The sequence below is a fragment of the Arthrobotrys flagrans genome (assembly GCF_004000055.1).
Source record: "Arthrobotrys flagrans strain CBS H-5679 chromosome Unknown unitig_15, whole genome shotgun sequence".
NCBI classification, from domain to species: domain Eukaryota; kingdom Fungi; phylum Ascomycota; class Orbiliomycetes; order Orbiliales; family Orbiliaceae; genus Arthrobotrys; species Arthrobotrys flagrans.
In genome coordinates, this window is record NW_027137545.1 from 4,544,465 (window position 1) to 4,572,151 (window position 27,687).

General features: G+C 45.8%; 4 protein-coding genes across 4 annotated transcripts; 1 reads left to right on the forward strand and 3 right to left on the reverse strand.

Annotated features, from left to right (window-relative positions):
• Window positions 1–6,778: 6,778 nt before the first annotated feature.
• DFL_001246 (uncharacterized protein) lies at window positions 6,779–7,811 on the reverse strand (the record flags this gene model as incomplete). Its single annotated transcript, XM_067629834.1, has 2 exons — window positions 6,779–7,119; window positions 7,193–7,811. The coding sequence occupies 2 exons, from the start codon at window positions 7,809–7,811 to the stop codon at window positions 6,779–6,781; spliced, it is 960 nt and encodes a 319-aa protein (XP_067495815.1).
• Window positions 7,812–16,820: 9,009 nt separating this feature from the next.
• Window positions 16,821–19,965, forward strand: DFL_001247 (uncharacterized protein; the record flags this gene model as incomplete). The annotated part of the gene is made up of 9 exons (XM_067629835.1): window positions 16,821–16,907; window positions 17,004–17,063; window positions 17,132–17,216; window positions 17,326–17,442; window positions 17,531–18,115; window positions 18,197–18,847; window positions 18,904–19,334; window positions 19,387–19,502; window positions 19,593–19,965. 9 exons carry the CDS (start codon window positions 16,821–16,823, stop codon window positions 19,963–19,965), a joined length of 2,505 nt encoding a protein of 834 aa, XP_067495816.1.
• An 860-nt stretch (window positions 19,966–20,825) lies between these two features.
• Window positions 20,826–22,819, reverse strand: DFL_001248 (uncharacterized protein; the record flags this gene model as incomplete). Its single annotated transcript, XM_067629836.1, has 4 exons — window positions 20,826–21,452; window positions 21,817–22,148; window positions 22,473–22,491; window positions 22,688–22,819. 4 exons carry the CDS (start codon window positions 22,817–22,819, stop codon window positions 20,826–20,828), a joined length of 1,110 nt encoding a protein of 369 aa, XP_067495817.1.
• Window positions 22,820–24,375: 1,556 nt separating this feature from the next.
• On the reverse strand, window positions 24,376–25,794 carry DFL_001249 (uncharacterized protein; the record flags this gene model as incomplete). Its single annotated transcript, XM_067629837.1, has 3 exons — window positions 24,376–24,773; window positions 24,862–25,400; window positions 25,463–25,794. 3 exons carry the CDS (start codon window positions 25,792–25,794, stop codon window positions 24,376–24,378), a joined length of 1,269 nt encoding a protein of 422 aa, XP_067495818.1.
• Window positions 25,795–27,687: the final 1,893 nt, after the last annotated feature.

Consider the following 27,687-nt stretch of genomic DNA (forward strand, 5'->3'; position numbering starts at 1 on the left):
CAGACCCAAGTTGACTGGTGGGGCGGGAGCAGACGAGATCCTAAAAATAGGGCTGCCACAACGTCAATTGCCCAACTGGGTTGAGTTAAACTTGCAGAATATGAGGATAGTAAGCTGCTTAATCGCTTTATTCAGCTCAAGAAGGGAATCCCAAAGAGATTCAATAAGACCTTGTCCTAGTCTATTGATTTTCAATATACCAGGCTCGGGCGGTTGCGGGATAATATTCTGAACTGTTGTCTTTTTCGCAGAACAACGCAGTAAAGGGTAAGCTGAACTAACAGCCGATTCGATTCGGTTCTAATACCTGCACATGTGCAGTAACTCTCACATTACTACATTCGCTCTTCAACTAAGTTTAAGATCTTAATTTGAAACAAATGCTAAAGCCCCAGCGCTAATACAGTTTTTTAGGAGCTCAGATGATCGTTGAGTTTTCAAATTTAGATACAATTCTTTGAAGTTGAGATATATGATACCCACTTCTGCCGCCGTCTCGCTTACTCTACCCCAGCGTCGTGGTCTGACCTAACGCAAAGGCGTTTATACTTCCTGCCGTTTTGTACTGACTTCCTTATTTTCTTGACCTCCTGCCTATCATAGTGCTTGGCATTTTGACACTACGGCGGTATTCGCAACGGTATTGCTATTCCCTTCCTTCGGACTTACTATGCCGTGGAGCTAGGACCCTTTCGCTCCTATGCCGTCCGATAGCTGATGGTAGGCGAGCGCTTCTCTTGCTCAACATCATACTCCATTAAAAAATTCTGGGCAGACCCTAGCTCCTCGGGATTATCACCTCGAGTCGAGCTCGGCGGGATCTATGATTCTCATCTCGCACCCCGCCCTCGATTCGAAAAGTGCACAAGCTCACATGCACATCTGGATCCACGGCGGTACGGCCTTATGCGAAGATTCTCTAATGCTCTCTCCCTCTATTTCCTTGATTCTTCAGCTGTGAGTCCATAGACTCAGCCTTTTGCCTAACATGTCCATCCACTTCCTGCCGCTTTTCTTCGCCATGGATCCTAGTCACCAGCACTGGATTTCTCTAGCTCCCCGAGTTCCAGACCCGCTCCGAGCTCCTTGGCCGTTTGAAATACCTCTTTATCAGCCGTCTATAGCTTTAGCCATAGGAGACACGGCTCGGGGAGCTTGGACACCTTATGCCCATTTGCCCGCTGACGGAATACATGTCTATGCAATCCCGCCACCTTCGTATGCAGTGTCTACCCCCTTGGCATATGCACACAGGTGAACCATGGCGCCCAACCTGTCCCAAATAGGAAAAGTAATGAAGGCCTTTCTACGAAGCTCCATTCTTCGCCTTCAGTATCCCAACCCGATCCCCACATCTTCCAACAATCAGCCTATCCTCGTGACCCATGCCTCCTCACGTTTCTCATGCAAGTTCACTTCTCTCAATCACCTTTTTTTCCTCCTCATATCCTTGCCTTGTCTCTGTTCAAACTCTTTCTATATGGCATATATCCCTCCTGAAAAAGGTTTAGCTTTAGCCTATTGAGACAAGAAACAAGAAATATCACCGACAGTTCCTTGATTTTCCCTTCTCTTTTGCCATGTTCCCCCCCTCGGCCCCCTCCAGAGAATTGCCTCCGTCCCCATCCGATCACCCAAGCCGAAGAAGTGATAACCCAACCCTCGACATGCATATCCATCATGTCATCCTCATACTCCCTGTTTTTTTTTTTCTCCAAGACCGGTTTGTGCATGTCCCCATGCCTATAGACTCGCCGGTCCCATCACACGGAGCACGTAGCCTAGCAGAAGATTATCCGACAAGGCGTATTTCACCCTCTTGCCCCCAGCTAGTAAATGAGGAAGTGGACACATGCCAGAATTTTGGCTATGGTGAACTCTCTTCTTCCTCCCCCTTTTAATTTTTTTTTCATCCTAGCTCTATCATGTTTCCTGTCGAACTGTGTGACTTATAAACCAGCTCTATAGCAAGAACAAGCATTAATTATGCCCCGTGTCCTCCTCATTCGATCGTCACTCCGAAGTGCCTGAAGTAAAAGTACGAGCGGAACGAGATCCGGATGTGCATGAAGCGGAGATCCCGTACTGCAGGAATTTCCATTGTTCAGTAACAATGAAAACACTATTGCTAACCGTTCTTCTCCCGCAGTTTTATTGTTTGCTAAACCTTTTTTTATTATCTTTAAAATACAGTTAACTAGTTGTAAAAATGCCACATTTATTTGCGTTGCCGAAGATAGCTTAAATTTTAATATGGGGTGTTCCTGAAGCTCCGATTTCAGATATATTACTGAAGCTTAGCCTATCACCAGCCTCCGAAATCTCAAACTCCGCACAACGACGTCAATAATCCTAGAAAACAACTGTCTCCGGGTCCGCGGGATAAAAGAGCTTATTACTATTTACTATACTATCATAAGCCAAAAAAATATAACCCCTCAGCAAAAAAAAAAATTCCCAAACATTAAATCCCAAGCTTCAATGCCCAATCCCTTAAATCAATCATGTATGATATGTATTGTGCATACGTTCGAAGCTTCCGTCACCGCATATTTCTCCAGGATAGAAGTTCTAATACCTTGTTTGATAATTTCGAGAAATTATAGGCTAGGCCTGACACCTTGTAAGAATCTGGCAGGTCCGTAACACCCCCCGCACCAAACCCCCCTCCAGGACAGGGCGTAATATACGAGTTTCTAAGAGAGCTTTACCAAACTAAAAATTTCTTTTTCTATCTCTTATATTTCTTGAAAGCCACTACTTGTGCACATCGAGACGAAACAACCATATCTTGCTGCTACCGAAATCCCTCCTCTCAAACTAGGGTTTCCTCTTTTCACCCTCCCCTCAGAACTTCGATACGTGTGATTTTCGTTCTTTTCAAGCTTGGTGCGAAACGTTGCATGCATGTAATAATTCATGCAAAAGCTGCAAGTTCAAGGGTCTATTCCCTTCCTAGTACACATTTCAACCCCCCAAAGAGAACCCTAAGCTGTGATGTGCTGTTGATTCTTCTGCTGCTGCTTTCTTCTCCTCCTTTGATAAAGCTCTTTTGCTTTTTCCTAATTTTTCTTTCACACTTTCACTAAAGTGATTCTAATCCTTAACCCCTCGTATTGACAAAAAGGCCTAGTAAACACGAATAAGTATGTGTACGTAAACCTTCAAACCCCTCTCAATTGCCTAAAGCCTCCAGCTAAAAGTTATTCCTTTAGCTAGTCGGATTTTCTGTTATGTACTAGCCTTATCGTGATCCCAGTAGATCAAGAACTAGTCTTAGCCCTTTCCTACTGTATTTCTGGCTCCCGCGCAGCGGCAGCTAGTACTAGCTCTCACTCGTCCCGAGGAGCAGAAAATTTTAAAAGCTAAGGTACTTATCCAATAGATGGGGGTTGTGACAGAAAGCTATGGCGTGACCTCTTCTCTTTTCAACTACAATATACCTCGTGATAACTACATACTACTCAAAGCACGAGGCTGTATTTCCACATTCTGGAGATATGACTCCCCATCTTAATCGCTTCTTTCCATAGAATAGATTAGATTCTTTTGAAATATCGATTCGACGTCACTATTATCATATCTTAAACATTCCAGACCCGGGCTATACTCCCCGTGATATAATTTCAAAGAAAAACATACTAAAGCAATATTCTCCTCCTTTCTGTACAGGTTATCACCTGCTCATCAGCTCGTTTTTACATTTTGCCCCCTCCTCTCCCTCTCCTCTCCCCTCCTTTCCGTCTACCCCATGTTCGATATAAGCGAAAATTTTCTTTAGGGAAAAGGGGATTAAGGAAAAAAAAAGAACGAACATGATCTTCGTCACGAGAAAAAATTTAGATGAAAAAGCTAAGGCTAAGAGATATATTTTTTCGGGGAAACGAAGAGTAAAGATCCTAGATCCATGAAGTTTTTGCTTTCTTCTGTCAAGATCGATGTTCTATTTTCCCCACATTGAAAAAAAAGCGGGAAGGTCTTGGTTTGGAGAGATTTTTTTTGAAACAAATAGAATCCAGCGGCGATAAAAAAAATAAATGAAAATAATATCACACAGGGAGAGCTCAAGTATCAAAAATGTACAGCGAAGCTTAACTTAATTCCTCCCCCATGGCCATGTTAGAAATCCTATCCTTCCCATGTGTTCTCTGACATATGTGATATGTGATAAAACACAAGGATCCATGGAATAAAATACACACAGCATGAAAGCTCGAAAGCAAAAAAAAAAATCTCAAAACCCACGTACCCGGCCCGTTTGTGGTCGCACAAGCATAAGCAAAATCACACTCCATAACTGGAAATCTTCTGTTCTCTCCTCATAATCACCTAAAACATGCGGCAACAAAGGTGCACATGGTCCCATGACCTTCGTTTTTAGAAAGGAAAAAATGTGTGTGAATTTTTTTATTTTTATGCTGTGATACGTGAATATCACATCATTGCGCACGCAGGTCGTTGAGAGTTACCGCTTGTTGATTGCTGCGACGACGACAGCATTTCCCTGAGTTTCTTATTCTAGTTCTTATTTTTCTTTCTCGTTAGAAAATATTGCGGCAGAGGTTATGCTTCCTTTTGATACCTGTCATTTTATATTTGCAATTCTTGATGTATGTTTTATTTTCTGAAGGAGCTCTCTAATCTCCTTTGATATTCGGCATCAACGTCCAGTTCGCAAAATAAATAAAAACCAGTAGCTTGAATACATCTGACTCAGGCTACCTACAAACTTCGTATTGTCAATTACAAGAAGGAAAGAAAAGGCAATGGAATGCGCCATAAACCGTGAATTAGGCCCGCCGCCCAGGCAGTTAGTTATTAGTTGGCAATTAATTACGGCTAATACTAACTCACCCAAAACTCCGTGATACGGAATACACCGTAATACCCCCAGCCATATTATTAGCCACAAAAAAAAAAAAAAAAATCACCCGCAATTCAGTTTATCAACAAAAATACCTAAAAAGAGTTCGGACTTTCCATGTGGGCGCTATAATCACTCAATAAGCTACGTAAGGTAATATATCCGGAGATGAAAGGTAGTTACGGAGTTCCAAAGCGGGCCTGGTAGCGAACACTGTCAAAAAAAGGCTGTGGCCTGTTCTTGTTCCTTAAACCCAAGTCCATGGCCTAGCTATCAACAAGGGTGAAAGGGATATCTAAAAGAAAAGCGGGTTGGATAAATTCATGTGCGGCAAATACATTCTGAATATCGTCGTTGTCGAAAAAACCAGCGATAATATAAATAGATATTTAGCACCTACCGTAATAGTCAATTGATAGATCTAAAGAGCCAGGGTGAGCCAGCGCCAGCGGAGGTTCCAAGTGCCGTTGGTTGAGTATAAAGAAGTCGCGGGCAAAAGGATAAGGTTGGGCTGGTACTGTCCTGCAGGCTGGTGGCTTACAAGGAATCTTCGATAAACCTGGCTGTGATCGATTTCCGTGTTGATTAGGTTTTTGTATTGGGCATGTTTAAGCACATTGAGGTTTTAGCCGCAGCAAGTGAGAACCTGGCTCTTCAAAATAGCGTGTTCGTAGACGCTTTGTGGTATTCGGTGAATTAATTATAGATATCTCTCATTACTACATATTTTTTTGGATGCGTTGCCGCCTATGGTCCGTAGGTTCCAAGAATGCGAAACCTCAGAGGCATAAGAAAAGCAAAAAGCTAGAAGAATGGAAAAGAGTAGCAAAAGCGGATCGAATGACGAAAGGAAAAATAATTTTTGTAAAAACACACTCAAGAATTGGAGTTCGAAGGAAAGAAGTAGTGGACCGTGAAAAAGGTACAGCGAAGAAAGTCGGACAAGAGGTTCACTTATAAACACCATTTGGAAGCTTCAGTACATAGGAAATAAAATGACGAAAACGAAACATAGGAAAAGTAGAGAAAGGTGTACAGGAATTATCAAACTATCGACATGGAAGATATCAAAGGGAGTAAAAACGATAAAAGCAGAAACCGGAGTTATTTTATCGCTGTAGGCGTTTGAGAACGGTTCGCATTATCGGCGTCTGGACATATACTTTGTAAAACGTAAGGAAAAGAAAAATCCTAGGACGCAGAGTCATAAGTTTTATACAAACGAAGTGGTGTATCTGGTATTAAGTAAAAAAAAAAAAAAAAAAAAAAAGGAAGCGAGGAACGAGAAGCAACGCTTGATAACTCCAGTGACGGTTTGCGTTTCGTGTGTCCGTGGATGATAGTGTTTCGTGGCACAGAAAGTTCGAGTTGGATTTCCGTAGAAACGGAGGCAGGGGAGTCGTAGAGGGGCCTCATAAAAACGAGAAACGGCTAGCAAGAGATTATGTTCGTAGTCGTTGGAGGAAAGAAAAAAGGAAGTAGCTTAAAATCAAAGGACCACCGTTAAAAGTATCTAGGAAGCAAGAGGAGAAAAAAACGTAGAGAGGAAAGGGGGAAAAAATAACAGTCCGAGGTAATCGTTAGGAAATAATTTTTGAGCCGCACCATTTTGTCGAAAAAATAAATTAAAAAAACGGAGAAAAAAAAGAGAAATGGATGGTGAATCCCAGTTCCATAGCTAATTCTGGAAACGAGACTCGCTAGAATCTAGATTTAGACAATCGCACAGTGAGTTTCCGCCGGGTCGCGAAATTCGGGAGAGTTTTGGTCCTGATAATTAATTGCTAGGTGGTCGAGTGTAGCCACAGAGGTGACCGGGGTTATTTCCTCCCCATCCGGAGGGAAATATCCAAAGGATGGATATCCAACTGAATGATCGTTGTTATAGTAAGCAAAACCGACATCCGAGGCGTCCTACGACTGGGCAGTGGTTCCTGAGCTTGCATTCGCAGTATTGTTGTTGTTGTTATTTTCGGCGGAGGAAACGACTTTCTTCCAGGTATCAGCCTCTCTCCAAGCCCTTTCGCATTCCGCCTTGAGCTTATCATTAGCGTTGCTCAAGTCTCGCATTGCTTGATCGGTAAGCATTTTCTCGACCCCTCTGTCGTTGTTGACCTTTTTCAGTTCTTCCTTCAATTCGTTGATGTACTGAACGGTTCTTTGGAGGATCGAGCCTTTGTTCTTTTCGCAACCGGGGACTATCTTTGCCAGCTCGTTAATTCCTTCGTTGATCGTTTCTCTCCGTCGTCGTTCGACTAAAAAAGTGGAGGATCAGGTTAGCAGGGGAACCCCAACGGTTTTGTTTGTTATCAGTAAAATCCTTCATACCTTCTTTGTGATTGTCCTTGCGGACTCTGTGCCACTCTTCGCTACCGACTTGGGGCTTTGTGATTGGTGCTGGATGACTCGGACGGGGCGGTAGAGGAGCCGGGCCTGCTGGAGCTGATGCGTGGTCCTGGTTGATTAGGCCAAACCCAGGATCCATATGATCTCCGGACAGTTGTTGTTGTTGAATTCCCATCCCTGGAATCATCGCTCCCATCTGTGATAGCTGATGTTCCACAGGACTGATTCCGTTTAGTGTGCTCGTCCCAGGCGGTAATGTATGAGGCGGAGAGCTCAAGTTCGCATAGCTAGAGCCGGTGTTAACAGGCATAAATCCAGGACCTTGAGCTCCGCTTATGTTCGAACTGGGAGATCCACGTTGGAAAGAAGTGGAAGTTCTCCGGCTTGGTGGACCGTCGTCTTCGTCGTTGTGCTTTCTTTTGCGGTTTTGTGTTGAAGAAGATCCAGCAGTACTTGGTGGAGATGCATTTGAGGGTTCGGCTGTTGTTTGTGGAGTGGTTAGGGGCTGTTTAGGAGCTGTGTCCTCGTAGTCGGAGGGTTCTGTTTGATTTTGCATGGCGATCGCTTGTTGAGCGGTTGATTGGGCTACGTGAGCCATCATGATTAGCAACTACTTGGTTGAGCAGATATCGGCGTCCTCGAGACAGGAGAGAGAGAGGGAAAAAAGACGGTGAGGGTGGTTATGGCCGTTTTATTGGCAGCTGAAATGAAAGGCGATATTGTGAGACAAAGGGAAGCGTGGATGAAGTAGAAGAGGAAGGCAGATGTCGTCAGATGGGGCAGCCGAGAATATATATCACCACGTGATACCGTGGTGGACCTGCAGAAGCTCAGTATGGGAGTCGGGCAAGCCAGATGACCAAAAAAAATCCAGCCAAGGGACCGAACTAGTTGGAAGGGAAAAGAAGGGACGGACGGGAAGATCGAAGACGGGGATCTTGCAAATAGGCGAAACAGCAATAATTTGGCAGCCAGGAAAGCAGCGATGTGATAGGGCAGAGGGGGGTTAGGAAGGGAGATGATGATAGGATGGGAGGTGTAGGGTTGTAGTTTGTAGTTGCAGATGGTGGTAGATAGATGGAGGGGTGGAAATGGCGGTGGCGGGAGCGGGATGCGTTGTCCAGCAGCAGCTGTAACGGGCCTTTACAGCGGCGATGTGGTTGTGGTTGGCTTGAAGGCACTTACGTTTGTAACCGTTGACCTCTCACAGCAAGCACAGCACAGCTCTTCTACACTCTCTACTACAGTGTCCCGGTCTCTCGCTCACACACATATACACCTCGGCTGTCGAACAGGAAGTTGGAAGGCTGTTAACGTATTGGGCGTCCAGGTTGTCAGCTGTCGTGGAAGGTGGGAAGTTCAGTTGAGAATGTCGATGGTTTTTGTTGAAGGTTAAGAGATGGTTGTTGATGGTTGATGGTTATTAAGGTTGATGTTATACCACCAAAGAGAAAACAAATAACCTGCCGGATCGAGTCCACCAAAAAGTCTTATGATAAAAAGGTACCGCCGAACAAAAACAAAAAAATTTTTACCGTAATCTGGAGATCTAGTAATAGTAAATTAATAACCCGTTCACTCGCTTCCAGAAACCACAAAGCTTAAGCTCGGATGGGAAAATTATTCGTCCGAATGCCAAAGAACAAAAGGAAAAAAAGTCGATGTGCTATGCTTAACAGAATCGGGACAAAAGGTCGAAAAGAGGGCTGATCAGTCAGAACGAATATGGATGTCTGAACGAAATGGAGAAATCAGGTGAGGGGAGAAATGCTGAAGGGTGGTTATAGCAAAGACCAGTCGCAACTTCAAGGGCCCGCAGATATGATTGGCTGCTTGAAGGAACGAGTGTGTATGGTATGCATATACATGGAAAAGATGGGTAACGAGGCTTGCAGAGGTAGAAACTATTCGAGAAACCTGACTAACTATTTGAAAGGTGCACTCGAATGGTCTTAGCCTTAGTCAGTCGGTTCAGGACTGGCACGCGGTTCTGCCGGAAAATAAAAGCAAGACGCAAATATGAGCTGCAGAAAGCAACAGGAGACAGCTAGTAGCAAAGTAGTAGGTAAAGACGGCCAATCTGCCAGACAAACGAGGAACAGGAAATATTTATCTGGTAGGGGGAAAGGCGGGTGTGGGAGGAATGAAGCGTGGTTGGCTGGGAGCTGGGTCTGTCAAGGCAAGTTTTAAAGGGAGGTGTGCGAGGTGGTGTGGGTGAGCCCTCTGGCTGGCTCGCCAGTTCTCGGAGTCCAGAAGGGCTGACGAATGGGCGAGAGGTGGGTCTATAAACACAACCTCATGGACAAATTATAACAAGACTCTTTGAGGAAGAAGAGTAGTTATGCAAGGCGTCTTCCTCGTCTTCCGGGGGAGGGGATATGGGAAAGAAAATGCAAATGCAAAGGGAAAATATAATATACCTATATCAAAAGGTGGTCTTCTTGTCAAAGAAGAAATAACGAACCTCGTGGAGTGAGAGAGCAAGTCAAGTTAAGGGGAAAAGACTGTTTTATGGTCGCCAATAAGAATATATAAATAAGCAAAAGTGGGGGAAAGAAGCCAAAGAATCGTAACGACACTTCAAAAGAAGCGCAAAACGGACTAGCCAGTATAATCTCCTAAGGCTCTAGTCTAAACCTCAAGGTCGGATGCCGCGACCGTAGCGAGAGGAATAATAAAAAATAAAATAAAAAAGATGCCCACCGAATAAGGTTACTGGTCGAGACCCATAAAAGCAACAGAGGGGAACGAAATAAATAAAAAGGGAAAAGAAAATGGAAAGAAGCAGCTGACACTGATGAACTGAAATAATAAGATGTGGATGTATAATAACCTTAAAAGACGGAACTGGGTTTAGGGTATTGCAAAGATATCCCACATGTAAGGGTAATCGTAATTTTTATTAGATCAAAATCGAAAGGGAAAAGAATCATAACAAGTACACAATTATCACCTTACCTTAGAACAAAAAAATACCTAATGTCTCGAATAGCTCCAAGCAAGTTTATTGTATTTGCAGGCGAGGGCTCTTTTGTTATGCAAGGAAAATGAAGACTGGCCAGGTGCTTCCGCTTATTGCTTTTTTCCCGTTCTGGGTGTGAAAGAAGTGGGTCTCCGGGGTTGCGTCTGTATGTCGTCTGGTTTAGTTGACTGAGGCTAAGGCGAATAGCAAGCGGGCGTAATGTGCGTCGACGTCGACCTGGGGAGGGTGTGGTCTGGGTGTGGTGTGGGTGTGCCTCGGAAGCTGATATTTCCTGCAGACGGGTGATATACGAAGGCAGGAGAACCCAAGTGGGAGGTCTAAAACCCCAGAAAGAAGAAAAGGCCGGAGATGTAAAATGAAGTTCGAGGGAAAAGGAAAGAGACGAGGGAAATGACAGTCGAGGAACAACAGCGGAACGTTTGAACTAACCGTCGTGACGTTGTCCTGCTGATATGTATGTATGCCTTCCTGCTGTGACAATAATGTCTCTTCCCCACAACGGGATCCGTAGATGTTCGCCTGGTTGAAGAGCTTAAACGAGAATTATACCTTGAGCAACCTTGACTATCAAGCCTTGCTACCTTTTGCCTCCGTCGTAAAGGTGCGTGCCGTTGAATTGCAGAAAGGGAAGAAAAAAGAGAATAGCCAAGCGCAATAGTAATAAAAAAGGAAATCAAGAAGAAAAAAAAGAATGAGATAATAAGATCAACTGCGTGGCTAGAACATTAAAAGAGAATGTCGTTTTATGATCAAATGAAGGTCGTCGCCGCAAAGGACATAAAGGGCATCGAGGGAAAGGAATGTGATGAGGGGTTCGGTGGCGGTTAGGAGTGGCTTGGGTGTAATACTTGACCACAGGCTGATATTGCTATACTGCCCAGATTCGGAGTTTACAGGCGGAGTGGCAGACCGTCGTAATTGAAGGCCTCGATCGATGTCAGGGAAATATCGACTGTTCCCGGTGGGCCGAGAAGAAAAAAAGCCCTCTGTCAAGTCCAAAGAAATGGGAAGGCTGGTAACAGGGAAATGTTGTTTTGATACCGGGGTGGAAGTTCGGGAACGTTAGGCGGTGTGCTGGGATGAAATATCACAAGTCAAACCGGAACCAAAAACAAAACTGCCCGTTTTCTGTCCAAACTGTCCCAAACGAAATATAGGAAGAAAGGGGGATGTCGTAATAACCAAAATCTCGGAAAAGGCAAAAGTAACGACGCGATAAGATATTTCAAAAGATCGTTTCGAAGTAAGTTCTGGTTTTTGTCGTCCGGGCGGGCTGCTTCGAAGTATGATCCAGGGAATACTGAAACAAGGACAAGGCTACAAACTTTTCGCTCAAAAACAACCAAGTACGTTAGAAGTAAGAAAGCGCAGTCAGATCGTTCTCGAAGTGCGTGAAAACAAATCGTGGAAAGAAAGTAGGAAGAAGCGAGCGCGTGATAGCTCAATTGGATCGACAATTGTTAAAAGGGTTGTTATTCTCAAGGAATATAATTGTGTGCTAAAGCTTTGTGCAAAATGTGATATAGCGGACGGTTTCGAGTTCTCGTGGTCTCGGACTGGACTGATTTACAGACTTGCAATTAGGTTTTGCGATTTTACTACTACAAGCCCGTATCTCTGTACTATCCTTAGACCTATGCAATAGTTTTCCAACTTCGAAATCCAACCAATACAAAAGGATGTCGTGAAATATAAAAATTGGGACAGGGGAAGAACTCGTTGAATGAGAATAAACAGCAGCGAGTGTCGGAAAAACCAAGTATTAGGGAAAGGCACGAACGAGAGTCGACAAAGGAGGGGGAGGGAGGGGCACGCAGCGTGAAAGAGGGATGACGAAGGAAGAGGAAGAAGGTCAGAAAAGCGTGACGACTTGAGACTTTTAAACTCTTCCCCTCCAGAAGACCCGATCGAATCAAATAAAGCCTTGAATGGCGGTTCTAATAATAATCAATTTTACGATTTGCGCGTGTGTCTTAATCGATACAATTCTTCCACATCCGCGGCTTCTTCCCCCCTTTAATGTGCGTGGGAAGGCAATACAGCGAAACGGCAGTATTATAATACGGCCGGTGACGGGGTGAAGTTGTTTAGTTAGCTAATTCTGCTGTGGTGATGCCTGGCCAGGCCCATAACTTGTAAATTGTAAGGTCAAGACCGCACCCACAGGTGCCGGCGCCCTGGCACGTCAGTTACAGAAGTACGGGACATGGGATTTCTCTAAGAGGAAGGGGTGGCCCAGGATTCGAGACACGCCTCCAAAAGTGGAGAACTTTTCAACTGCCACTGAACTCTGTGAGACATTCCGAAAAATATCCAAACGGGATTTACCACAGATATTGAATGTTTAGAAACAATTGTCAAAGGAGCCCGAGCCGTGAGCGAGAGCTCGCGCCGGTTGATTCTTCACAAGTTTTCGTTCTCATTGCAATTAACATTGTCGAAGGTATGCAGTCTGCCATTCGCTGCGCCGACACTTTACCTGCAGAAGCTTAAAACTGGTACGCGGTTCCTGGTGCACGGGATCACCAATTGCAAGTTTCTGGGAAAAACACCAATTTTGATATGAGCTTTATGCTTAATTACATGCACGGCGTGCATATTACGTCTGCATACTACGCACGTCCTAGGAAAGACAACGAATTATAAATTCGGATTTCTTTCTGTTAAAGGGGGAATCATTGGGGAGAAACGCCGTTAGATATCGCGATATAAGAAGATTAAATTTTAAATTTAAAAAGTAGTACATCGAACGCTCGAATGAGCTCACAATGTGGAGTAATAAATAGCAACAAGGCTAATGTAGGTCTCATCGGCTTTCTCATTAAAACCTTGAGATAGATCTCATCCAACAGGCATACAGAGATGAACGCATAGCGATGGGAGATTATCGATATCCAACACCGCCGAACATTGCATGTCGTTGGCATCCCTCTGCCTGTCCTGTACATACGTGCCTGTTGGCCTTTTCGTTCGCTGAAGCTGCCTAATGAACATGAAACAGGGTGCAATGTCGTCAATAAGTGCTGAGCCTCTTTGCTCCTCCCTGACGCCGTTCACCAGAGATCCATGCAACACCTGATTCGCACGGTCAGGGACGGTCAGGTACCGTTTCCTCTTCTGGAACCTCTGGACCCACCGGCCTGCTTTCTTGACTTCATCACAGACCCACCTGCCTTCATGCTTCTTCCGAATCTGCAAGCTCAGAAGAGTTATGGCTAAATTCTACGGGCAAACTAGTTGAAGCTCAGGATTACTCACGGTTCGTCTACAATCGATCCCTCATTGCTCAATTAATTGACCGACAAAGAAATGTAATAGGCTTTATTACTTTCAAAATTTAGAACCCCAAAGGTCTCTTCAAATATGAAATTCGGAAGCTGTGGCGCAGAGTTATCAAATATAATCTGTCGATTCGGCGGCAATTATGCACATCTACACGGAGCGCATTGCAATTCTATCGTTCCCCATCCATTGTAATTACACTTATGTATGTCTCGCCATCATAAAAACCGACCCATATCCCTTTCCGTTCGATTCTAGGTAATCATACGATCAATGATCAAGCTAACTCCACCCATTTGCCTTGAAGCATGAAAATAGCGAGAAATAGAATCCGAGCTCTCCGTGATATCCGAACTCCTCCATATGATATCCCGTTTGAAAAAGTCATCAATCGCAGCTTCCGCCCCTTCGCCACCTTTGTCAAACACTTCAACAATCACCCTAGCCGGACCGCCAATGCAAAAGGTTGATGCTTGTTACTTTCGCAGGAGTGCGAACGATTCTGATTGAATGTTGTACAGGACGGAATGCTTTTAGGATCACCATTCAAGAACCGAGTATTCATTTCGACCGGCTTCTTGAAACCGGCCCACAAAAAAGTCAGTGGGATATCTTACAACAGCACACGTGTACTCCCAATTGGGACTGATAGGTATCGATATCTTAACGGCAAATTTGGTTACACTGCTTCAAAACCCGCGCCGTTGGCTTGGGTTTCCCAAAGGTTCAAGCAAACCTGTAGTTAGTTGTGTTCCGTGTCTTCTCAACAACCCCTGGAGACTTTCAAACATGAACCTCTTTCTCCCTTGTGATAGTGACAAGTCCTTCCCATAAAAGTCCACAAACTCGAACTTTCGTTTAGACCCCGAGCCGTCTTTTCTCTCAAAAGGCAGCAAAGTGACATGACTAAGTCCTGACAATTGCCGCCTGCACCGCCCACTGTGTATGCGCTGGGAGATCTTGGGGATTTTTTAGAATTTAAAAGGGGAGAAGTTTTACAAAGCAAAATGTCCGGAAGAACCTGTCGCCAAAACACGGCAGATTTTTTATCATAGGGGCATTGCGCTTGAACGAACGGTTGAAAAAAATAACGTGAACCCTGAACAATTCGTTAATCGAATTGGTTTTAATATTTGCTTAAAAAAGTTCCCCCCTTGAGTCTGCATGACCGGTTCTTCTTAGGTGCCATTCGCGCGCATGTGTAAATTAATTTACACGATCTCTTTGCCGTTGCAAGGACAAGGAGTCACGTTCTTTTTTCCTTCTATGCAGCCTTTCGAAGAAAAGTGGAGCCAGCATACCCTTAGGAACGGGGAGCAGGCTCCGTGTATCACCCCTGGGGCTCGATCACAAAGAACCCTAGCCCGTGCTCGATTTGCTAGCTTCCTTGGGTATGGAACCGGAGCAGGAGACTGGATTCGAACACCTTCGATAAATTGGAAGTGGAAGTGCATGCAGCATCATCACAGTGGGAATAACATGGGGGGCCAGAGATCGAACAACGGACAAAGGAAGGCACTGAGCGATCCGACAGGTCGCCGGTTTCTGACCAATCGGGTCATATGCTCGGAGCTGTCGACCACATAGCTCACTAGTTAGAACGGAAGCTTGGGCTTCTCCCTGAACAAAGATCAATAGAATCACCGTGCCCTTAGTTTTTGTCGATGCGGTAGGCGTCCCCCCAAGTACTCGAGCACTCGGGGGGTTTCGTTTTACTAAAAGTTCAGCTTCTCGAAATTGATCACATGAAAAGATGAGTCTATCCTCCCAAAAAAAAAATTTAACGCTCAGGTGACCGCCTAATCCCTGGTCGATGATCGTAATCAGGTTTCCTTGGATTTTCCTGCGCCTTCTTATCGATATAGTAGTGGTGGAGTACAACTCGTGTTTTCACGCATCAATGTCTTAAAACAGGACCGTTTTTGTCTCGTACAAGTAGGGTCACGAGGTTCATGAACATGTTTGATATTGACATAAGATCGATGACCATACAGCCGGATCCGGTAACCTACAGCGCACGGCTGCGGGTCGGTAGACGCATTTAATTCGTTCGAGAGGCTTTTGAGTTCGACTCGGCTAATGGCTTTCCCACAGGAATGGGTAGACGATGGATGCTACCGCGCTGTTGCAGCTTGCAGAGACGGCCCCGGACTGTGCATACACGTACATGAATTACCAAGCAGAATCTTAATCAGCTTGTCACGAAGGATGTTCTGCTGACCCTGAGCTGAGGAAGGAGAAGGGGCGCGAGGGAAGTCCGTTTTGGGCGATACTTTAATCGATTGATCCAAAGGATCGACTGCGCATACTTGCAATGTGAGATTTTATAAAGATCTTGAGGAGATATCGATCTGACATGTAATCACGCTCAAGATTGCAAGGTTTCTAGGTGGTTTAATTTGTATGTATGCACGTAATAATATTGCATCTGGTTTGGTCCCATCACCACCATCATGCACTTCTTCCATCATTGACATTGCATCCCAGACCATCCTGCCAGTCTCCAAACTATAACATATGCAGAATACTGCAGCTTCGCTTTATCGTTCATTTCAAGTCTTTTCTACAACCGTCAAAGCTCATATTCTCATAAGTCGTGGGGGAATAACCCGAGCAGAATTTCTGATCCGGAAACCTTTTATTCCCTCATGGTGCCACCGTCGTTTTATAGCTTGATTGTAGTTATATTCGGTATGAGACTGACAACCGACAGCTCGGTGGACCGAAAACGGGAGAAGTTACCCCATTGCATAGCTCCTATGCCCGCAGTCGTGACAAATGCTATAAAGTAAAATAGATATACGATGAAGCCCAACATATGCGCATACAGACTTACTTACCCACGTGCTGTACCTACGATAGTATCGACGGAACCTGGCAGCCGGCTTGTCACCTTCCTTTCCGTGAACCAGTTGGACTGTACTATACAGCCAAGCCATGATTGCGGGGCAAAAGATGGCGGTGTCGGTAGGATGGGGCTCTGATAAGCTCGGATAGGTTACCTGGGTGTGGCTGGAGACTGCCGCCCTCCTCAACACGTAATCTGGAATGCGGTGCAGCTCCAACAACAAACTCAAACCTCGTCAGCCAAACCTGTGTAAAGTACCTGATCTTAGCTTCAGCACACCAAACCCATCAATCAAACGGCCTCACGCATTCATACCCTGCGTACAAAGCATCTCATCGCGGACTCATCCTTTGCTTGCATCAAACCCGTTGCTACCAATTCTTCTCTTCTCTTTCTTCTCTTCAACCTCATTCCACCTTGCCGAGCTGCAGGCCTGTGGTCTTTGAGCCCTGTTTTGATCACCTTTTTCGACATCCAACATCCATCCACGATACGACATGGGCGGCCCAGTTCCTCCCGAGCTCGTGGCGCAAGCCCTGGATTTCGGGATCGGCTCAGCAGAAGACGCCGAGGAGTGCCTCAGGGTATGTTATACAGGTTCCTGAAGCTCCGTTTGTTGTATCAAAAGTTAAGCTAACACAATGCTTGCGGGGTTGCCCCACGCTGCCGTCACGATGTAGAGAAACAACAATAACATTGAAGATGCGGTGAACTACTTCTACAACGGCAATTTCCAAAAGGTCCGCCCCGTTGTCTTCATCATCCTCACATCATTGTTCGTTTTGCTCAGATGCAGTTGGGTGTTTAGGACCGAAATGAAAACAAATGGGACGAGAATGCTTGGGGCGCGGACCGCTATGGACCAGAGCCGAATCCCCAAGGAAGAGTAAATGGTAGGATCCAATTACACTGTCCCATCACTGCATTCCCTTCACCGACACGTTTTCCCTTCATCTGGCAAACATTGGTTGAATCGTGAGCTCTGATATGCGGATACGCTAGCCCTGGACTACCTGACCGTAGCTGCCGATACGGTCCTCAGAGACCCAATCGGTGCGAAGTCGCGACCTCCATCTCCCTCGAATACTTTTCAAATCCATCATCCCACCGACGGCGAGGGTGTGTGTGCTAGGACCAACTTTCTTTTGTTTAGATGTCCAATGTGGGGTATAATTATGGAGAGGCTAATATCCGGGTGTGTGGTTAGATGCCGACCTTCAACAAGCTATTAAGGCCTCTATGGAAGATACCCCACGTTGGGGACAAGAATTTTCTACATACACCGGACCTCAAACGACTGGAACGGTTGGATACACACCAGGAACAAACTTTAAGCGTGCCGACAATGACACGCAGTATGACTCAGGCTCCTGGGCCCTTGCAGTCAGAGGACAAGGAGAGACGAGTGCAATCGAGATATTCTTAGACCCTCCACCTGGCGAAAGAAAAAGGGCTCCGGAACAACCGGCTTTCTTAAGGCCTTCAACGGGTTCAGGAAGCCTTGGTCCCTTGCTGACGATTCTACACTCTATCCCGACTGCCAGAAACGTACTACTACAAAAGGATCACATCCTAGAGGATTATGGACAACAAGAGAATTGGTGGGCAGGGCACATCATCCAGGTTCCAAGAGTAGTGAATGAAGATGACCTGGATCCTATCCCACCAGAGAACCTCGAGGTGGTACGCGAATCGCAGCGTTTGATGGCGTTCCTCTCGGGAACTGAACGAGCATATGGCACCGCTGAGAGCTTGGGGTCGATACATAATATATTCGATACCGATCCTGGATGTAAGTGCAAAAAACAAAGCCCCAATACTCTCATTGCCTGAGCACTCGAACGGAATCATCTAACTTGCCATTATTCAACAGCAATCGTATCTAACTACTTTTGTTCCTTACGAGAGGCTATCAGGCTTCTTAGCGGCAACCCGGATCTACGAACCCCCCTGCAATCTAGAGCAGTTAAGGTCTCACCCAATGGAGAGGAGGGTTCGCAAAATTTTGAGGTTTTTGATCTCACGATCAAGAGCCACGTGATTGACCAAGGCGGTACCCTGTATGATGCTCTCGACACCATCTTCTGGGATGAACCGGATGAATCGGAAGTCTATGCCGAATATTTTGGCGATGTCTGCACCATCCAGGCCAGAGTTGAGGATCCTAACAGACGACCTTGCGGTATCGATATCCCTGCTGAAATCTACTTTGATCGATACACAAAGGAATTCAAGGATCACGTCGCAACTATAAAAAAGGCCAAGGTGGAGATCCAAGGGAAGATCGATGAACTCAGTGCCAAAGAAAGAAAAATCAAACTTTACTCGCCAATGTTTCAACCCAATAGCAGTCTTGACATGATGAAGGTCATCGCGAGGACAAGGGGATACTTCGAACTGTCGTCGGACCCCGACTCAGTGCTTCCAACTGGTAGAGTTGTACCTGAAGAACATGCAAAGAAATGCAGCGAGACCGCGAAGCAACTAGCTGAGATCGAGGAAAGAATACAGAAGAAACTCACAGGTAAGATACAACAAAATATCAATTTCTGGACACAAATTGTAACCCAATTGCAACAGACCTTAAGAAGCAACGCGATGAACTTCGAGACAAGCTCGGAAAGTTGAAGTCGATCTTTACATCTGCCGACAATACAGTTGAGGGTGCCCCGCCCCTTCAAAAGTATATCCTCCGTGGTGTATCCACAGACCGCGGGGTCACATACGTTAGAAGGGAAAAGCTCGTTCCACACATCAATCTGGAGGAAGATGGAGCCCCAACCGAAATCAAGAAGCAAGACGAATGGTGGTCTATCAAATATCATACCATGCAATTGGCTTACAGCGAAGAGTCTTATGGTAGCTACGATGTAAAGGTCGTTTTGGAAGAGGAAGTATTGAGAGCTGCAAGGTTCGAGGGTACCGGGCTAGTTTTGCTCGCTTATGCTAAGGAAGAACCCGCCGATGTTAAACAGACGATCGGGTTGGAGGATCTTCCGGAAGCACTACAGGTAAAATCCGATCACTCCATTATCACTGATTCGTCATACTGATGGCCTATAGCAATTCGTCACCCGGGATAACGAAAACTTTGCTAAGGAGATTGCTGAAGCGGCTGCAAGACCCCAATCATATAGCAAAAAGCGTCCTCATGATCAGGAATGGAACACCGATAAGCCGTATGCCAACCGGGACTATGACAGACAATGGGAAAGCCATTACCAAGGAGGCACAGCTAACAGTAGCCAAAATGCTACCCCGGGATCTAGCAGGCGAAACTCATTCGATATGGCTGACATGACCGACGTTAACGACGACAATCTTGAGACCGCGCCGAGGCCGCCTAGCCCACCATCTGCTCCGCCAAATGCCACTTCCACATCCTCAGGGCCCAGCGTACACTTTGCGGACCAACCGAGAGGGTTCCAAGGGGCTTACGGAAGTAGACATGAGGTCACAGCAATTGAGGAAGAAGGGAAAATGAGGCAGAAGCCGGCTATGGTCGACGACGACCATGAGATGATGCATGGGAGCCAACGTATCAAAATTGCGGAAGATGGGACGTTGAGGGAGGCTGTGATGCCAATTCCTCCCCCACCTCCACCTCCCAGGGTGAAGCCACGGCTTGATCTGGATGAATGAGCGACATTTTTAGGAAATGACTTGCTCTGTTTTTCGCTACATCTATGCTACTGCTGCTTTTGTTTTTTTCTGGTTTGAAAACAAGAGTGTACCCCAGCTTTTAAATTTTTTTGATTAGATATTTCCATTAGCCTTTTTTGTGGTTACACCCATCTTGTGAGAAAAATGCTATCGGGATCATAATCGTCTTTATTTCTCCCTTTTCCTTGTAGTTCTATCCCTGTCTGTTTAACTGGTTTTCGTTTTTGGTTTTGGTTTTTTTTGGCTCTGTCTCCATGATTGTCTTTTGAAGCATCTTTGGCTTTTTTTGTTGATTTTTGTTTCTTTCTTGGGCGATATAAGGTGGTGGGTTTTGAACATTTTTGCGAGCATAGGCATGGATTAAAGATTACGGAGGCGAAGAGCGAGATGATAAATAAAAGCATTGCATTATGATTAATATTGTGAAGATTGTATTTAAGATGGTAGTTGAAGTTTGGGCGTCGACGTCGACGTCGTGGAGTGTAACCTAAGTTTATAACATGAGGGTACAGCACCCTTCTTGGAGCTAGACTAGAATAATATCAGCACTTAAGCGCTTACTTAATTCCTCGAGTAACTACTAAGCAACGAATCGAGTCATTAATTTGCTAATAGGAGGTGGAGTCTGATCGGTGAACCAAAATACGTGTTGATCCACGGAAGCCATGCATCTGCCATTAAACTGTAAAACATTTTTCGATTGTCATGATTAATCCAATGCTGTCGAAAATTACAAAGGCCAATCTCCAGCAACCGACATGCATAACTAGGTTTTCATAAAATAGAAGTTTCAAAGCCCCTACCGGTGCACCTCAAGCCCATATCATTCTCATGTATGATCAAATATCAACTTCAACGACCATCAAGCCTTCCTCTGCCATCCCCATTGCCTGATAATTCTCCAACCTCCCACGCTTCGGTACATCCTTCTTTTTAATCCTCATAATAACACTACTCCCCACAAACAACGTCCCATCCTCTCTTCCAGTCCGATTACAAGTCACAAATACAAGTTCTTCTTGTTCTTTAGGAGGTTCCATCTCTCCCTTATCCTTACCAACGTATTCCCATTCACGCAAACCTTCTTCCTCATCATCATCGCCGTCGTCGTCATCATCCTCTTCAGATTCCAGTTCATCAGTTCCAAACAATGGTTCCAACCTTTTAACCCAGTAATTAACCGTACTATGATGCATAACCTTTGCATTTGTCTGCAATAGCGAGAGATCATAGAAATCCTTCGTCTCCCAGGCCATCGGAACGATTGCCAATTGGGCGCCCGAGGATATAATATGATTTGCAAACTCGTAGGCTCTGAAGGGGGCTTCAAATTTGTAAGGGTTTAAGTCCATACAGATTCCTAAAGCGACGATGATGTGCTTTTGGGAAGTTGGACTAGACGCTGGAGGGTTGGTTGGGAAGGTGAAAGTTGTGGTGCCGAAGGAGGAGCCTTCGGATGCCCAGAGCTGTTAGGGTAAGTTGTTAGTAAATTCTTGATGTCATGCTATGATATATTAGGAAACAGGAGAGATGGTGGCCTCGTATACTAGATTAGGAGGGAGGCGAAATTGAGAGAGTGTGTGGGAAGGACCCCGACTCAAAGGCGAAGAATAACAGCGCAGACTACGGAACTCCCCAACGGGAGGCCTTCGTATCCACAACGTTAACGTAAAACGTCTGGTGATATTTGCCGAACCTCGACATCTAAGATCTCGATGCACTCGGTCAAAAATACCCGACTGGCTCCCTAGCTGGCGGCTATCTTCGATCCTCCTGCAGGCTGTAGGGGGTGGAATAGGAAAGATAACACGATGGCCACATTATCCTTACCTCGTCTGTAACATATAAAAATGTCTTACGATAATTCGTCACCACCCCCCCATCAGGCGATGTAACGACACATGCATTATAGCAGTAGTTCTGAATGTTATCATCGTCGGAGTCTTCATCATCATAGTTTATGGGAGTCTCAGAAAACGGGTCGATATCAGAGGCTCTCGGATATCGGATAGGCGGCTTGTATTCATTCGCTAGCTCAGGATACCCGACGACCGTGTAGCATCGAAGTTTCCGAGAAGTCTGCTGGGCCCATTGGGTGCTAATCCCTGATACCGTGCGCTCTAGGTATGGTCTGATAGATGCTTTCGACTCGAAGACATACCCTGGTAATGTATATGGAAGTTAAAGAATTGGTTAATTCCGATATATCCTTGTCAACTGCGAGGATTTGGTAATATGAATAGCTAGTAGAAGAAGGTATTTTTTTTTTGAGGGGGGAAAGGAAATGCGAAATGCATGGAAAGAAGAAATAGATGCAAGCCTTCAAGAACGGCTTCTGTGAGACGGTAGAAGTTGCCAGCGTAGGCAGCCAACTTCCTTGTCTGCAGTAGAAAACACGGATTTGAACGTCAAACACGGTTACACAACATTGTTCGTGTAAATTCACACGGCAGGAATTCTTGAGAAATGTGAAAAGGGTGGCATACCTGTGAAGGCCAACTCAGGCTAGTTGGATATAGAAAAAATTGTGGGAATTAGAAGTTAGTCAACGAGGTCTCATGCCGCAGTCGTAGAGTCAAGCCATCAAGCCACGGGAGTGCGAATGCATCTCATGAGGAAATGGATCTCGAGATGGTGTGCATCGATCAATGCCGCATTCCTAAGGTGGTTCGAGAGGTTGGAGGAGGTCGGTTGAACTTACTAAGACCAGTACGTCGACTTTGTCTTGGATGTCTTCAATTCCCAGAGAATTCCCAAGTATCTCGTCCGCCTTATGGATATTGTCTTGAACCTTCCCTATCTGAGGGTTGAACTGCAGACATGCAATCTTCATTCTGTAGGAGATGCCTGTGCAGGCCTTAGCTTCCCAAAAGCAACGGACTGGGGGTGTGGGTTTCTGTTTGTGAAGAAATGAACACTGTCACAGAGGTACTAGGTACTTGTTCTCTTCCCTAGGCGCGGAAATACGTACCAACTAGAAGAATGGCTCGTGGGTGATTGGGTTATTGCAGCGACAATTTTATGAAATACAGCGCACCGAACGGTCCAGAACGACTCGAAATGTTCCGTATGCTCGTTCGAGAAAGCTCGCTGGGGGGGAAATTTAGTTACTTGTTCGTTTCGGCCCGGACGCCCTAGTATGCAGGCCAAGAACCGTCCCACCGACTGAGCGTTTTCTGTTGGCGAATCGCCCGGGTAGTCCGCTAAAAAAGCTGGTGGGGTTCTCCAGAATTCAACGGCGATATATGGTAATGCAGACGTCAAAACCTTGCTGCCGACGTAGTTTACGAGGTTTGAGTCGCTTGTCTGCGTTGGATCCTCACAATTAAGTAATACGAGCTGCCTTTTGATACACTGGAGAAGCTCGGATTAAGAGACCCACGGCTCCGTAAATAGATAGGATGTGCCTGTTTCCGACGGGTTAAGGGCGAATCAGTTTGCTTTGTTGGACGTGTGGCTTGATGGATATCTCGAGAGACACTTAGTTGGCCATGCATGCAAAAGTGTCCAAGTGTAAACGTTTGTTGCCAGTGTTGGAATACTTTGCCGTGACAACAGCCAACAAAGTTCCGTGACCAGTCGACTGTGCAAGTTGGAATAGTCTCAGCCGACTACGCGATAATCAGACGATCTTCTTTATCTGGATGGATATATCCTGTAAGCTGAGGCGTGAAAGGATTGTAATTGGGCGATTGCAGCCTCTAGCTGGGGTTTGCGATCCAACAATCCACTCCAAGCATGTTGGGGTCGTTTATCGGGGGATCAGGTCCAATGCAACGACAGCAGCCTTGAAATCGAGGAGTTGCTGAGTGGTATCCGGGAAGAGATGCCTGCTTCGTGTTAATATGAGACAAATTCAACTGGCACGGTAGATGGTGCAGCTCCCGCCGATAACGAATAGCAAGTGCACTGGGGCCAAGCCATATTGATGCTAATTACCAGCAGCTATCAAATAGCGGGACGGACCGTGGCTAGGATGGAGCAGTGGCCAGCAAATACATGCTTTATCCTGCCACACCTGTTCGATTTCCTATTGGTGGCGTGTACACCCTCTGCAGTTTGAGCTGGGGTTTCGACAGGGAGAATGCTCAAGCACCGAGATGTCAATAACGTGATTTATTGGTACAAGGGAGCCACTCGCCCGCGAGACGGGGAGCAAAGAAAGAACGCTTGGATGCATATGATACAGCATGTAGACACTTCAGCTTCATTTGCCGCAATCCGAACTGAACTCCTGCAGTAAACTCGGCTTGGGTGTATCAATAATGAAAAATTCCAAAAAGCACGCTTTGTTAGCAAACAAACCAAATCGACGATCCAGCGCATCTTCATGCATACAAACAACTCAAGTTTCGCATTTGAAGCCCAAAATTGGAATCAAAGTGGGGATTAGGCAAATCTAGCCTTGCTCCTATGCTTGGCCTTTCCGTCCCCGATTTGCTTTGGCCGTTTGCCTAAAGGATCGTTCATGCGGGATGTTCCATTTCGGTGCCTCCCGAGCAAGGCCCGCCCTGCTTGGGTACGAAGTGGAAGTGTGGCAAGAGTTTCAATGGCTTTGATCGGGAGGCTTATAATCTTGATCATTAAGACGAATGGGATTGAGATGGACCACGCGATCCAAGTCGTAAGAATGTGGTCTAGCGAATTATTTCGATTGTCCTGTGCGGACGATGCTGCAGCGGCAGCAAGGGTAAATGCATCATTAAGGCGACGATCGAGATAGGCGAGCCGCTCTTCCGTTTGTGCAGACTGCAAGGCTTCTTTGCGTTCGTATCGTCTGACAGCACCTGACTCGTGTGTTTAATGTTAGCAATCACAACAGGCGCTTCGCGGCTCCAGTAAGCATCATGCAGACCGGTATCAGGGCAAATTTACGGTTCAAGGCATCCAAGTCCGGCTGAATACCCTTCTTTACATTTCCCAGCATCTCGTCCTCCGTATTAACGGCGGCTATAAGCGTTTGCATTTGTAACGACAGCTCCTCGATTTTCAATGTCATCTCCGCTAGTTTTGAAGGAGGAAGCTGGTATTTGGCACTCTGTAGCTCCTTAGTTCGACTTCGAATCATCTTGATGACATGGGCAGAAGGCCGTATCTCTGCACCCAATACAAAAACCGTAATGTTGAATGTTGATAGGAGGGACTCTCCGGGTCGCGAAAGCTGGGATCGGATTGCATGAAGGAGCCATGCTCCAAGTAGTGGGCCCAAAAAGCAACATAGCAGTGCAAGTTTGCGGTTTCTCTCGAGTTCCACAGTCGCATCGTGGGGGACGCTGTTGGCTTTTTTCTTATGGCCAACTCTCAAAGTAACATCGGAGTCATCATTCTTGTCTGCCTTCTCATCTTCCTCCGAAAAGATGGCATGAGATTGATCAAGATCCAATGCTATTGTTTGCGATTCGTGGTACCAGTCCCTATGACAGAGAATTTGTAAGCTATAGCACTAGTTAAACTATGTTTTATTCGAACTACATACCACGGGAACTTGATTAACCAATGCAAAAAAGTTGCAGCGAGGAACAATAGTATAACATCGGCAACAAAGTGCGAACCATTTGTGAAGAATAAACCGGATACCGCCGGTAGAATGGCCATAGCCAGCGGTATATTGTTCCAGTTGACATTCTCTTTCGCAGCTGGCGCCAGGATCTCGCTCTGAACTCCCTGGATTGTCTCATACACCGAGCTCCTCCTCCTCCGAATTCCTGTAGCAATAGGTTGCGACTCTGGGTCTGGAGATGACCGCGCCGGTAATCCTGTCAACATTGAGATTGCCGGTCTTCCCTTCCGTGCTATCATAGGGTCCATTGTAGCTTATTTTTCCAGCTAGGATTTCCGCTTAGAAATCTTGATACTGAAGAAATCGCAAGCTGCAGGTCTGCTATCAATCCAGATGACAGAGAACCAAGAGATTCTGCAGTTCAACGTCGTCTGTTAGTAATTTAAACGTCAGATGGACCTCGCGGTCTTATGCATGAGCAGAGGGTAACACGGACTCACATACGTTACATGGTTCAGAACGACAGGAAGAACGGTTTCTCAGTCCCAATAGACGGATTCGGAGAATACTGTGCAGGGACGCGACTAGAAATTCGAAAAACGCGATTCGACGAGAGGAAGTATCATGGACTTGCGATCGATTCAAATTTCCCGAGTGGCTACCATCAATGACGTTTTGCTTGCCGAGGAGATGGGACGGAACAAAATCCGGGGTTGGTCTCAATATCTGGGCAACACATTCGAACGCTGTCCCGCCACTTGCAAGCATTTAGCCGCAAGAAGGCTAATTCTCAAGACTGGGGATATAATGCATTCAGACATTGTGATGGGTTTGAAGAGGCTCTTTGCAGTTGGTATATGTTTAGTTCCTAGATGAGATTATTTAAGTCCATATACGTTTTGTTAACTAGCAGTGAGGCGTTTTATAATTCAGGCGGTGCAATCGAATTCGGTTTAATGGTTACAAGCTGTGAAATTGTGGCGAGTGCACTATGTATGGTCATGACATCAGACTTCACCACTTCTAGATGTCTTGGGATCGGGCGTCTCGATATCCCGACCCCTCAGTCGATCGGAAATGAAAAAATGGTGGATGCATTCGTCAGCCCTTCAGCAAGGCCTCTAAGTTTCGATCGGCATCAAGTACAGGTACCTCCTTCCTTTCCTCTAGATCACCAAGTATCGCATCGTATCTATAGTGCAGCACGCTAACTATCTTGAGATCGCGTATGACTTGACTTCAGGAGATGTAGGGATGCCCCGGAAATTTTGTCTTGGTGTATGTAGGTATCTCCTCGCCGGCTGAATTCATGAAGCATTGACAATTAAATTTAGTGGAGGTCGAGCACGCCAGCCATTCCGTCCTACTAATTAAGCTTGAGGAACGGACCTCGTTAGTTGTGAAGCCAAACTAAGCTGGTCAAAAACATGTCATAACCTAGCCTGAGAACTTGAGAACACGAACGAGGCAACGGTAGATCTCCCATTCTGTGGATTCGGACCAGCCTTTCCCAATCCAATGATGCAATGACGGCTTGCCCTACGCTCAAAGTTTGGTTCGATCCTAAAGTCCGATGGGGTCCCATCCTGCATGTGGATCCGAGTTTAATACATTCCTTCACAAAGATCGCCGAAGTATTGATACCAAATCTCCTTTGTGGATCTTACTCTGTGTAACTCGGCTAGTGCTATTGAAGCTAGCTGGGCCAACCCTCGTTTCATGAACGCAAGCTGGCTCGAGATATATCACGATATATCGATATCACGCTATCGCCTCAGCTATCGAAACCTGAATGCGAATGGTCCCAGAACCATAAGAGCACAATGTCGCTTGTTCTCGGTTACAGCTGGCTAAAAGGCATTGCTCTACCACTTTCAAGCAAATGTAATGCAAGGTAGACCCATCTTCGCATTTATTTGCATGATGCATCGTTAGACGTCACATACGAGAGCCCCAAACAATGTACGCCAGTTTCGAAGAGGGTGTGGTCATGCTTCTAGGATAGGACATGCCGAGAAATTGAGGGATTACTCTGGTCGATTCGTCGTTTGCCAGAGCTCACTGCAGGCAAGCCACCAGGAATTCTTGAAAGAACCGTAAACGAATTGACGTCCCCACAAGTCCTCGCACTCGCCGTAATAACGTTTACTCGAAGCTAGAGAGCCACCTAAAGGGGTACGTCTTATGATCCACAGGCACAA